The sequence below is a fragment of the Phacochoerus africanus genome, chromosome 2 (assembly GCF_016906955.1).
Source record: "Phacochoerus africanus isolate WHEZ1 chromosome 2, ROS_Pafr_v1, whole genome shotgun sequence".
In the NCBI taxonomy this organism is placed as follows: Eukaryota; Metazoa; Chordata; class Mammalia; order Artiodactyla; family Suidae; genus Phacochoerus; species Phacochoerus africanus.
Window position 1 is genome coordinate 209,791,702 of NC_062545.1, and position 13,903 is coordinate 209,805,604.

The 13,903-nt window shown below is 40.5% G+C and overlaps 1 protein-coding gene across 1 annotated transcript in view; it reads left to right on the top strand.

The window, feature by feature from the left end:
- FREM1 (FRAS1 related extracellular matrix 1) overlaps nucleotides 1–13,903 on the top strand; it is a 187,964-nt gene that overhangs the window by 128,295 nt on the left and 45,766 nt on the right. Inside the window, 3 exon segments of the mRNA XM_047767629.1 lie at nucleotides 6,413–6,441; nucleotides 6,444–6,826; nucleotides 13,339–13,540. Coding sequence (XP_047623585.1) covers nucleotides 6,413–6,441; nucleotides 6,444–6,826; nucleotides 13,339–13,540 — 614 coding nt within the window.

Consider the following 13,903-nt stretch of genomic DNA (forward strand, 5'->3'; position numbering starts at 1 on the left):
TTAGTAACTGCTTCACAGAGCTGTTGAGAAGTTTAAATGAGCTTATGTATGTAAAGTTCTTCAAACAATATATGGTACACAGGAAGAACAAGATTAGTACTGACTTCTATTACTACTCTTACACTTGTTTTTGTTTTTCTTGTTATCATTGTTTATTATAGTCTTGCTTCTGTGCCCCTTTTTCCCTCTAGTCTTTCCAACACCAAGATTAATCTTGAAGGAGGAGAGAAATTATCCAGAGCAACGGTGATTCTTTTTGTCCTGTTAATGGAGGGTGGATGTTTCTTGGCTTAACCCATATATATCAGATTCAGGGCTTTTAATTTTACACCCATTTCTGGAACATCTTGGTCCTGTCCACTCCTGCTTTACCCCCTCAGTGCCTGTGGGAGAGTCTGCTGAAGACAGTAGTGACCAAATGGGAGAAACCAGAGATCCTACTGGGGAAGCCAAAGAACAGATGTGTAAAGATGGTGAGAAATACTGATTAGGTATTAATCAGATGGGAGTGATGAGCTGAGACTGGGAAACAGGATCTCTGATGTAAGGATTGGTGCTACCAGAATGATTTACTAATTCAAATCTACAGAGTCAGAATAGATGGCATTTTAGAAATCATTCTTCCCAGAAGTGTCTACATTTCTGGATCCTCAGGAGAATTACCTGAGAGATTTACAAAGGTACATATTCTTGGGCCTCACCACAGAGAGGTGGTTTTGGTAAGTTCAGTTTGGGGCCCAGGAATCTGTATTTTTAAAAAGCTCTCCATCCCGGGGGTTCTGATGCTTTTGGGACTAGCCATCTCTGGTCTGGTACAGTCCATTTTTCCAGGTATGTTATGAGGAGGTTGAGGATTTATAGGAGCCTTCTGGGGCCCTCCCAGAGAAAGAAAATGAAGGAGCCGACCTGGGGGGCTCTGAAGCTTGGATCTCAATGTCCTGAGAGAACTTTGTTTGTCTTTGGTGGTTTGATTTTTAGTTTGTTTTGAATATGGGGCTTCTGCGCAAGGTATTCTTTTAGCATAAAGCCTGTGGATCTGTTTCCTAAAGTGAGGGATTAGTACCACCAAAGATACAAAGATGCAAATGATGTGGGCTGGTCCAGGAAGGAGGCAATAAATAATAAGGATTCAAGAGTGAGAGACGACTTCCTTTTAGGTCTCTCAGTCTTTCTGTTTCAAGAAGAAAGTCTCAGGCTGGTGCTCATATGTCCTTAACAGTTCTTCAATATTAACTGTTTTCCCTTTTTAGCAAAGAAGAATACAGGTCTCAGGCTCCAAGCCATTGTCCAATAATATCTAGCTAGAATGAATAACAGTTTGTTTTCCAGTATTTATTTTTGTAGTATTTATGGTGATTAAGCTTTTGTGATTTAAAACTTTCAGCTTTTAGTAGTTAAAAGATTTCTTTTCAAGTACATTTATTTAAGCAGTAAAATGAGTTAAAAAAGCAAAATAGTATGTAGTAAGAATTGACATTGTTCTAGAAAATGGCAAAAATGGTGAGGATGGTGTTGGAATGCCTCAAGATTAGGAAATAGGTCTTTAGAGAGAAAATATACAGCGGAGGTTGAAAGGCATGGAATTTAATCCAATCTCTTCATCTCTGTATAGGAAAGCTAGTACTGCATGAACACCTGTAATGCATCTAGCAGTATACTAGACCATTTTTTGTGTATATCATTTTCCTTAAGCCTTATACCCCCACCTTGAGAAAGATGGCTTGTTCCCCTTTTATGGATGAGAAAACTGAGTTTCTAAGAGGCAAAGAAAGTCACCTAAATTGACATAATGAGTTTCCAATAGGCAAAGAAAATCACCTAAATTGACATAACTGAGTATCAAAGCTGAGTTTGGGCTGAGATTTCATTTGGGAGAGTTCTTTCCATTACACCTGATTGCACCAAAAATGTGTGGAGAATTTGTACTTGTGGGAAGGAACCTTCTCCATGTGTCATTCTGATGTTTGGCCAGCAGTTTTGCATATTTATAATGGAAGAGCCCAGCATCTGCCCAAGACCTTCATTTTAATCTGGTCATTTCACTCACCCAATCATGGACCACTGTGTTGTTTGTCAAGTGGCGCTAAACCAAATCTGAAAGCCTGTTTTAATGAAAGTGTGATCATGGTGCTTTTTAAAAATTAAATATATGCAACCAATCTAATCACCTAAATTTATGTTTCTTGCTGTTAAATCTGGCAAGGAATTTGGCTGGGTAGAAGAGATAAATTCTGTGGCAGGGAATTTCCCCCCTTCTCTTTTTTAATGTAAGCTATGGCAGCATTAATTACATGGGGGAGTTTAATGGTCAGATTTTACCTTCTGCAAAAATATTTTGTGAATCATAAATTTCTCCTGTATTGTTTGGTGCTGCTGGCCTGGAAGAAAGATTTGGCAGCACATTCTGGGACAGATGACATCAAGTGATTAGCAAGCTGACTTCAGCGGCTGGCAGCCGGGTACTAAAAGAACATGCTAATGTCCTCCATTTTGACATGCCGGCTGGACTTTTTTTTTTTTTTTTTTTCTCCCGAAGAACTGGCTCTATTTATGATTCCATTTTTATCTTTTAAATGCCATGACAGATGGCAGATTCTTCAGCCAACTCTATTGCCAGGAAATGCAGAAAGCTTGAAAGCACCATGGTAATGGTGAAATCAGACCAGGCAGGCACCCCACACAAATCTAAGAGTCATTCCCCAAATTTCATGAGACAGTGGTCATCTTGGCTGTGTCTCTTCTCAGGGGAGTGTAATAAAGGACATGAAATAAAATGCGCTCATGGAAGCTACCTCGATACCACCAGCTTCTTAACTGTGGAATGGATGCCATAACAGCAATGGCACTACTGTTTTCAAACTTGAATGTGTATTTGGAAGCTTTCATTTAAGGGGGGGTGGTGGAGCATTAGTAGGAGCATCTGGTCAACCTTCGCATACATAAAGCACACTGACCTTGTTGTGCTGGTTCTGCTAGGCTTATTTTGACTGGGAAGCCAACCGTGACCATTCACCCTCTCTCTCTCCCATGATGTCTCTGCCTGTGAGGAGTTTATATTGTTATTTGTGAAAGTGGGGTGATGTGTTTAATCCAGACATGTTTAGACACTGCATCCTTTTCACTCCTGGCTTATTAGCTTTCGGTCAATGCAGACAGCTGCCTTGGTGTCCCAGCTGGGCACACGGGCCTCCGTAAACATATTTTTTACCCTCTCATGGTGCCTGGCCTGTTTGCCCTCATTCCCATCTGCCTGATGGCAGGCTGCCGATTTCTGATGTGGTCAGGTGCCCATCATAGGCAAGGAGGGGTTTGAGATGGACTGTATGGATCATAAGAAAACTTCGGTGCTCTCACACAGGTCACACACTCATGGATAAATGTGGCCACCCCGAGACTGAGCTTCGAGGACCCACTTGGACACTTTTGGAATTCAGACTCCAGAGGGGAAAGTCAGAATCACATATTCAAAATGGCCACGTCTGATGAGTCCCTGGTGGCCCCTGGGCTCCCACTTAACCTCCTTGCTCCTGAGGGCTGTCTCTCCCCGACCTTTCCGCCTCCTGCTTCTTTCTTCCCTGCCAGTATTTGACATGCTTTTAATGGTACACCAAGATGTTAATTCCACAATTCGTGCTGATACCAAAAAACTTATACTCTGGCTTCAACTTGTGCTCAACTCTAAATAGCTAGTTTAAAACTCTCCACACGTAGGGACCTAGTAGGGAATAGACAGCCACTTCACTGTAAAGGAGGGCAAAATTGGAAGAATGAATGGTGTTTCTGGAGGAGTTAGGTGGAAAAGGAAATTGGAGGCCCTGAGGGAACCCCTAGTTTCCTTATTTTACTTCTAGTCAGATGAAAAACTCCAAGGGGGAAACAAGAAAAAGTGAACAGGAAACCAGCAGCATAAAGGCATAATTCCATGAAAAACCTCCTGAGACTGTGATTTTTGTCCCTAAAAATGTATATCATTTGACCTTGGAAACTGTCAAGGGGGCTAATAAATAAAATTTTGAAGGACATACACAGATATTTTTCTAGGTGTGCTTTTTTTTTTCCTTTTTAAAAAACAATGAATTTTGCAAACACATCATGATCCAGCAATGAAATTGCCCTTTTGGCTTAGAATCTATTTATCAAAATGTATCATTTTGTTTTAAGGAAATGATGTGATTTTGCTCAATCTATAATTCTAAAGTAAATTCAGTGTTCTTACTCAAACTACAAAAATAATGTTGTGGAAAAAAAAACCAAAAAACAAAAAACCCAGGTTACCTTCTTTACAAGTCACATGTCAAAAACGTGCTTTCCTTGTAGCCCTTTACTTAGCAGTTTTAAGTTTTGGTACAGGGATTTCTTTTTCTATGCCTCACATCCTATTTTCCTTGTAGGCATTCTTACCAGCTAGATAATTAGAAAGCTCAGACATTTTAGCCTCGCCTTCAAAGCAAAACCTGTATCAGCCAAACTCATCTCCCCTTTACTTTCTGTCCAGCTGCTCCTCTCCCTGAGGCCTTGGCCTCCGGCAGCCTGGCTGACTCATCTTGTGCACACAACCTGGTTTAATGTTCCTTCATGTTCAAGAGAAAAGCCTCAGCCCTCCAACCCCTGAAGGATAAGGGCTTTTACATTTCACGAAGAATAAAAAGTTAGTAGTCACATTTTTCCATTTGAGTAAAATAAATATAAACTCCCTATCTTTAGTTTTTAAAAAGAACCCGCAAATGAGAATTCCCATTGTGGCTCAGTGGGTTATGAACCCAACAATTACCCATGAAGATGCAGGTTCCATCCCTGGCCTCACCCATTGGGTTAAGATCTAGCATTGCTGTGAGCTGTGGTGTAGGTCACAGATGTGACTCTGATCCAGGATTGTGTGGCTGTGGTGTAGGCCAGCAGCTGCAGCTCTGATTTGACCCCTAGCAGCAGGTGCAGTGCTACAAAAAAAAAAAAAAAATGAAGCCCCTGCAAGGACAGTTTAATGTTATCACTATGACTTTATGTCCATGGAATATGAGTGTCTCTGTCCTCCAGAAACATTTCAAGCAACTGGTAAGTGGAAAAGAACAAATAGACACAATTGTGTGATTATTTTGAAGTATGTTTCTTTGGCCTACGATGACTGGGTCAAGCCCATGGGAGAGTAGTGATTTCCTAGGTTGTTGGATTTTTAATATTGCCTTTTGCTGGCTTAATGAAACAATAGTCTCCACTGTCCTTCAAATAGAGATGATACATTGGAATGTTCTAAAGATCATTTCGATGAGCTTAATTTTGAGACTGACAGTGACCCATACCATCAGGAGCACGTTATAATATCACAAACCTATACTTATAGAAAAGACGTGGCTTGCCTTGGTTTTGTATCACTTCAGTTTTCTCTTTATAGGTCTACAGGGGTACTCAGGCACCATGACTCTTTCTTAGTGGATTGCTGCACCAGCACTTTTTTTTTTTTGTCTTTTGTCTTTTCATGGCTGCACCCATGGCATATGGAGGTTCCCAGGCTAGGGGTCCAATCGGAGCTACAGCTGCTGGCCTGTTCCACAGCCATAGCAACACGGGATCCAAGACACGTCTGTGACCTATATCATAGTTCATGGCAACGCTGGATCCTCAACCGACTGAACTAGTCCAGGGATTGAACCTGCAACCTCATGGTTCCTAGTGGGATTGTTTCTGCTGTGCCACGATGGGACCTCCTGCACCAGTGTTTATTAAAAACTCTGCAAGAGGAGAATGTGTGGGGTCAGAAGGCCTGGGTTCTGGTTCCAGCTCTGTCTCCTATCTGCCTTATGACCTCCCTCCACATTTCTAAACCTTTCTGCTCTAATTTTCTTTTTTTTTTTTTTCAAAGAGGGAGTAGTCTTGGTCCAACATAAACCCCTTATATCTAATCAGGTGCAAATATAGAAGCACAAAGAAAAATAAGTGAATTTAGTGAATGGGCCAAGTCCAGTCTACTCAGCATTTTATTGGATGGGCTTCCAATGATCAACCTTAAGAGTTTGGCCTATTGACCTCTCAAGAAGAAAATACAATTGCAAAAGATGAGTATACTCTAAAGACATGCAATGAGTCTAGTGGGATGGGAAGTTCTTATTTGGGGAAAGGAATTATACTAAGTGCTGACAAGCCTGAGAATATCATTGACTTAGTCTGTCCCATCATGTGAGTCTCTCATCAGAGTTGATGAGGAAATACTTTGGGGGTTAGAACGGTCTGTTCCTGCATTACTTAGTGAGACTGGTTTGTTTAATGGCTAGAATGGCATCCTTCTGAGAGATCTGAGTTTTCATTTGAGTCCCAACATAGCGTGGTCTTTAGTAAAGGTGTGTATTGTTATCATTTCATTCCAGTAGATGGTGACACAAGCATCTATGTTGAAGGCTGCCTTGCCTCTCTTTGCCAGATTCATCATCAGCAATGGACTGCAGACCAAGCAGGGGTGTTTGAAATCACCCTGGAGACTGTGGACAGAGCCTTACCTGTGGTGACCAGGAACAAGGGGCTGAGACTGGCCGAAGGGGCCACGGGCCTGCTGTCCCCTGACCTCCTTCAGCTGACCGACCCTGACACTCCAGCAGAGAACCTCACCTTCCTTGTGGCCCAGCTCCCACGACATGGCCAGCTCTACCTCTGGGGGATGGTGCTGCTCCAACACAACTTTACTCAGCTGGACGTGGACAGCGGGCGTGTGGCCTACAGGCACTCAGGAGGGGACTCGCAGATGGACCACTTTACTTTTGTGGCCACGGATGGGACAAACCAAGGCTTTCTTGTGGATGGGAGAGTGTTCCAAGAACCTGTTTCATTCACCATCCAGGCAAGTTTGACAAACGTGGGTTATGGAAAAAGTAACTTTGAGAACGTGGAGATGTGGAAAAAGTAACTTTGAGAACTGTTTCCTTATTTACTTCTTTCATTCAGATCTGTAGTGGGTGTTTGCAGCAAGCCAGGCACTAAGCAAGGCACTGGGCATTTAAATATGAGCAAACAAATGTTCTCCCTGTGTGTAGGCTAAGGGCTGACCTTTGGAGTCAGTGGTGGTACAGAAAAGGGCCAAAAAATACAGGCTTTGGGGCCAGACCTAGGTTGGAATTTCTGCTTTAAATATTTTAAGAGTAGAGTGACTTTAAAGGAGCTCCTTGCCTCTTGGATCCTACTTTTCCTTCTTTGGAAAACTTGCCTTGGCGTTCTCTTGTGGCACAGCAGGTTAAGGATCTGGCATTATCACTGCAGTGGCTCGGGTTGCTGTTGTGGTGCAGGTTCAGTCCCTGGCCTAGGAACTTCTGCATACTTTGGTTGCAGCCAGAAAATAATTTTTAAAAATGCCTTACAGCACTGTGGTGAAAATTAAATAAGATTATGTATCCAAGGCACTAGCATGTTGCCTGAAGCACATTAGATATTGAGTCTCCTATAACTACATTATAATGTCTAACTACACTATTACATTGACGCTTATGAGTCTGTCTTATCTACTGGCATCTTAATGGTTTTCAATTAAACACATGAAAACTTAACCATGTGGCATCAATACTTCACATGTATTAATGGTGAGGAAAATAATTATAGTAGCTGCAGTGTTTGGAGTATTAACTGGAGGTTGGACCCGTGTTACATAAATCTCATTTAATTTTCATAAGAATCCCATGAACTGAGTTTCATTATCTCCATTTCACAGATGTTCAGAAGTTCAAATGTTAAATTATTTTTTCAACACGCATAAAAGTCTTAAGTCTTTCTGATCCTCGATGCTGTGTCCTTTCTGTGGCACTACGCTGCCACCCTTGTGTTGACTGTTAGGATAATTCTTGGAGGGCATCGTGTGTTTTTCTTTTTTTAGTCAAAACACATCAAGTATGTTCTGGCTCCCAAAGCCTTGAATCCACTCTCCTTGGATATAGTTCACCCTCTACCCATTTCCAACAACAGCAAAAAAGATGTAAATCTGTTTCTTAGATCAGGATATATTCTTTTTTTTTTTAATGACTTTTATTACATTCTTCATTCTTTTCTTTTTTCTTTCTTTTGACCATACCTAAGGCCAGGCATCGAACCTGTGCCACAGCAGTGACAATGACAAATCCTTGCCCTAATGAGCCACTAGGGAACTCCAGGATACATTCTGATTATGTCAAATAATAATATTTTTCCCTTGCTCTTTAGTCTCTGTCTTAGGGTTCTCCAGATAAGCAGAACCAATAGAATATATATAATTTATTCATATATAAATTATTAGAGAGAAAGAGGGAGAGAGAAAGAGAGAGAGAGGTTGATGTATATTCAGGAAGTGACTCATGCAATTATGGGGGCTGATCATCCAAAATCTGCAGAGCAGGCCAGCAGCCTGAAAACTCCAGCAGGAGTTGATATTATAGTCTTAAGTCCAAAGGCAGTCTGGAGGCAGAATTCCTCCTCCTCAAGAGACTTCCATCGTTTCTTTTAAGTTTCTTTTAAGATCTTTAAATGACTGGATGTGGCCCACCCATTATTACGGAAGGTGATCTGCTTTATTCAGAGTCTATTGTTGGGATTTCCTGTTGTGGCTCAGCAGTAAACAAACTGGACTAGGATCCATGAAGACACAAGTTCAATCCCTGGCCTCACTCAATGGGTTAAGGATCCTGCGTTGCCGTGAGCCATGGTGCAGGTTGCAGACGCGGCTCAGATCCTGCATTGCTGTGGCTATGGTGTAGGCTGGAAGCTGTAGCTCTGATTCGGCCCTGAGCCTTGTAACCTCCATATGCCACAGGTGTGGACCTAAAAAGAAAAAACAAAGTCTATTGTTGTAAATATTAGTCACGTCTGGAAAAAAAAAAAGAATTCCTTCACAGAAACATCTAGCTGGTGTTTAAGCAAACAACTATACATCATAACCCAAAGTTGACATATAAAATTAATCTTCACAGTCTCTATCAAAGATGGATCTGAGTAGAAAGCTGGTGAGTTACGATAACATAGATTGGGCACAAGATGAATCTTTGGCATGAAGGAAGTCTGGAAAATGCAGTGAAATTATGATGCACTAGGAGAAGAAAGAAGGTATTGGTATGGTTGGTACAGTATGTGGGAAGTCCTTTGCACATCGTACAGTTACTGTGTTTCTTTTTCTAATTACATATTTTAATTGTTGCGAGTTCCATCCCACTCTTTGGTCTATTGATAATCTCTTTTTTAAATTTTCTTGGAATATAGTTGATTTACAATGTTGTGTTAGTTTCAGGTGTATAGCAAGGTGAATCATTTATACATATACATATACCCATTCCTTTTTAGATTCTCTTCCCATATAGGTCACTACAGAGTATTGAGTAGATTTCCCTATGGTCTACAGTAGGTCCTTGTTATTCATCCATTCCATGTATTTAATATCTTTTTCTTGACTTCCGACTCACCGTGCTTTGTAGAGAAATGTCACTGTCCTGCCCCATCTGGAATAATATTCTGTTCTACTAGGTTGCAAATACGTAGGCATTATTAATTCTGAGTGCAGCCCTAAAAGTTCCTTCCTACACTCCAGAACAGAGAGAGAAAAGGGGGTAGAGTTTACAGAAAGTACCAGAACTTAAATCAGGTTTATCCCAACACCAAAATTATCTTAAAGAGCGTGGTTATCCTAAGATAGTTATCTCTAGGAAATTGTAGAATTTACTGGTAGGAAAATGTTGAATGTGTGCTCTAAAGGATTTTTCATTAAAAATACAAGGTGTACCTTTCCTTATGTGTAAACCCATCAAAGAAAGCCTCAAACTTTCTCCTGTAATTTTCCCGAACGTCCTGGTGGCTCTGGAAGCACTTAGGATGTGACCAAACCCTCTAGCAGTGCAGGAGAGGTGACCTCCTCAGTCTCTTGCTTTCAGGAGCTTTTTATGGCGAGACAATTTGATGTCTACCACCACTGAGTGATGAATTGGTCCATGTAAGTCTCCTAAGCAGGGTGCACTACTCCAGTGGCCCCAACTGGGTCATGGAGGGCAAAGTTGCTGGACTTCAGTACAAAACCCAGGTGTATGTTACTGATAACAGCGGGCACTAGTCTGACATTCATTTTGTAGGAAATCATGTCTATCTGATCAAGATTCTGTAATCTTGCTTCAATGATTCCTGTAATCTTTATTCTTTTTTTTTTTTTTTAATCTTTTTAGGGCCACACCTGTGGCATATGGAAATTCCCAGGCTAGGGATCAAATGAGAGCTGTAGCTGCCAGCCTATGCCACTGACACAGTATGGCAGGATCCGAGCCATGTCTGCAACCTACATCACAGCTCAGAGTAACACTGGATCCTTAACCCACTGAGCGAGGCCAGGGATAAAACTCTCATCCTCGTGGATACTTGTCAGATTCGTTACCGCTGAACCACAACAGAAACTCCCTTGTAATCTTTCTTAAAATGGGACAGGACTGGAGTGTGGGAGAAAGGACCAGAATCACTGCTGTCTATGGTTTAGGCATGCATGAGATGATTTTTAGTAAATCCAACACAAGTGATCATAGGAATCTGGCTTTTAACAAAAAATGTCTTGCACTCCAGTATTTTAAAATGCTATTTTGGTATACTGAGCCAAAAGACCTGGCTTGGAAGAAATTAGAAATTTAGCTAGAGTAGGCTTGATTTTAACATAAGTATTACCAAAGACAGAACATGGGGGCCATGTAACCAGAGTATAGATATTGACTTTTTTTTTTTGTCTTTTTAGGGCTGTACCCACAGCATATGGAGGTTCCCATGCTAGGGATCAAATTGGAGCTGTAGCTGCTGGCCCATACCACAGCCACAGCAACGTGGGATCTAAGCCGTGTCTGCAGCCTACACCACAGCTCACTGCAACTCTGAAACCTTAACCCACTGAGCGAGGCCAGGGATTGAACTCACATCCTCATGAATGCTAGTCGGGTTCGTTAACCACTGAGCCATGATGGGAACTTGATATTAACCTTTTTTTAAAAATAAATTATCACAGCAGGCATTCATTTGCTTTTGGTAATAATTTTTTTTTTTTTTTGACCTTAACCATGGCATATGGAAGTTCTTGGAACAGGGATTAAATCTCAGCCACAGCTACAACCTACACCACAGCTGCAGCAATGCTAGATCCTTAACCCACTGTGCTGGGCCAGGGATTAAAACCACACCTCTGCTGTGACCTGAGCCACTGGAGTCAGATTCCTAGCCCACTGCATCACCATAGGAACTCTGATAATGCTTTTATTTTTAAGGAAAATACAGCATTTAAAAAATAAAACCCTACCTTCAAGTATTTACCAATTATGAGGATAAAGCAAATGGCTTGAAGTGTTATTATTTTTCCTCTCTTGCCATTGAGCATCCTTCCTATTGGCCACCCTGGAACTTCTCCCCCAAAAGGCCATGAGGACTATGTGACTCCCCATCTCCCACCCATCTTGTGTCTCTGAGGGTGCCATCTACAATTTTCAGGAGAAGAGAAGGACTGTGACTTTGGAAAGTGTTTGTTGCTATTTCAGTGTATAAAATGATTGTGTGTTGTGAAGCATTCGTAAACTACAGAAAAGCACAAGAAAATAGTCCTTCATCATCCCATTGTCATTGGTGGCTTCCTTCCATTCTTCGATTCTATGCAATCAAAAAAATTATATGTACTGTTATGCATATTGCTTGTTTCTACTCTTATAAAAATTTCCTATTGTCATTAAATCTTCCTTGAAAACAGTTTTTAAAGACTGCATGGCATTGAGTCTCAGGCAGAAATGGTGTATGTTTTATGGAATTTTTTGTTAATTGCATTACAAGGTATGTGTTAGTAAACCATATATATGTGTGTGTGTATATATATATATACACATATATATGTGTGTGTATATATATGTAATTGTATATATATATATTTCTTTAGGATACACACAAAAAAGTAAAAGTTTTGGATCACAGTGTATGTACACTTTTATATATGTATGTCAAATTTATTTCCAGAAAATTTTCACTAATTTGCATTCCTATCAGCAAAAAATAAAAATGTCTGTTTCTCCAAACATTTACCAACATGAGGTAGGGTTACTTTCTTTAAAAAAATAAAAAATAAAAAAGCAACTTGCCAACAAAAAAGAAAAAAAAAATTCGGTTGTTAACAGAATTCCATGTAGAAATACTCAAAGGAGAAGTGGTAATTTTTTCCCATCCGAAGACCAATGAACAGATTTGTGCAAATGCTCCCAGAATTTTGCTGTGTGTCTGTATGAACATATGTATGTATTTGTTTTGGACAAAAATTAGAGTGTAGTTTCCTATTCTGCAACTTGCTGTTTTTTAGTTTTGGATTTTTTTTCCTACCAGTTAACACTGAGTTGTGGAAATTTTTCATTACCTGCTTATCCTACTTCTTTCTCTTTTTAATAGCTGATTAGCAGTTTATTATGTTATATTAAAAAAAATATATATGGTCTTATCATTGACACATAATCTTTGCTAGATTCACAGCAGTATCATTTTAAGGTAATTAAGGTTAAAATGTGAATGGTTAGGAGTGAGAGGAAGAAAGGTAGTGTTCTTACACCCATTTTCTGGTATCAGTGATGAATTGTGCTAATCCATGCAAAAATGCTCCATCCCTAACCTACAAGAGTCATTGGTAAGATGAACTGATCTCCTTATCATCCTTGAATGAGGCCCTTTGTAGTGTTTGGACCTATGTACCCCTTTCACTCTTTAGTAATTACCCATTACAATCTTCACAAATTCAGCCTGGTTCTCACTGTCGATAAAACATATGCAAATACCAATAGATAAGCCCCTTTCACTTTTTTTTAGTGAGGTATTTTTATTTTTAGTCAACATTTTTGCTGGTTAAACAAAGTCAGGACAACAATGTTCGATGCATTTGTAAGCCCTTACAATTTTGTTCGTGTAAGTCATTGAACACTGGGAAAAGGGGAAATCCTTCTATGGAACTAATAGTAAGTTTGCAATACATTCTTGGGTCCATTTTAATATATCCATTCAACGAGCTTCTGTTGTGGTCTGTTGTGGTCTGGCACTGTGCTAGGTGAAGGGAACAGTTAGGGGAAAAAAAATGTGTCTACCCTCAGGGAGCTTATATCCTAGTTGGGGAGTCAGACAGTGGAGCAATAAATAAAGCTGGATCAAAGTTTACAATAGAAAGTTGGCCTCTGTCCTGGACACTATGATATGAGAATGTTGTGAATGAGACAGTCTTTGGTAGAAATGAATAAATGAAGAGAATAAAGAATCTGAAATTCAGGAGAGTTTACCATTGCTGAACCATTAAAAAGCCCTGTGTTGCATGGAGATGAGGGAAGCCTTGTGTAACACTGTGTGTGCTTATTGGCAATTCAGGTGGACCCACTGGACAAAGCAGCCCCCAGCATCACCCTCTTACATTCCCCATCTCAAGTGGGGCTCCTGAAAAATGGCTGTTACGGGATTTACATCACTTCCCACATGTTGAAGGCATCAGACCCTGACACCGATGACAATCAGATCATCTTTAAGATTTTACAACGCCCCAAACACGGACATCTGGAGAACACAACCACAGGTACCGCCTTCCTTAATCCTGGTAATTGCTCATTTTAAAGTACCCAGTGATGGCAGTGCTAGAGAGTAATTTAATTAAGCACAGGCCCATTTGGTAAACACTCCCCAGGGCTTACTGATAGACGCAGTTTATAAATCAAGACTGGTGCTAAAGAGAGTTTGAAGCCGAGTTTTCCTAAATTCATCCCGAGTGGGAGAAATAAATACTGATGCGCAACTGTTTATTGTTTACAACTTTTTCCCTCAACAGCCAGATTGTAATGTCTTCACAGGAACACACATTGTCAGGAGCAAATTCACATTGGTGACTCACTGTTTTTCTATCATAAATCCTGAAGTCACAATTTTTGGTGTAATGTTTTCT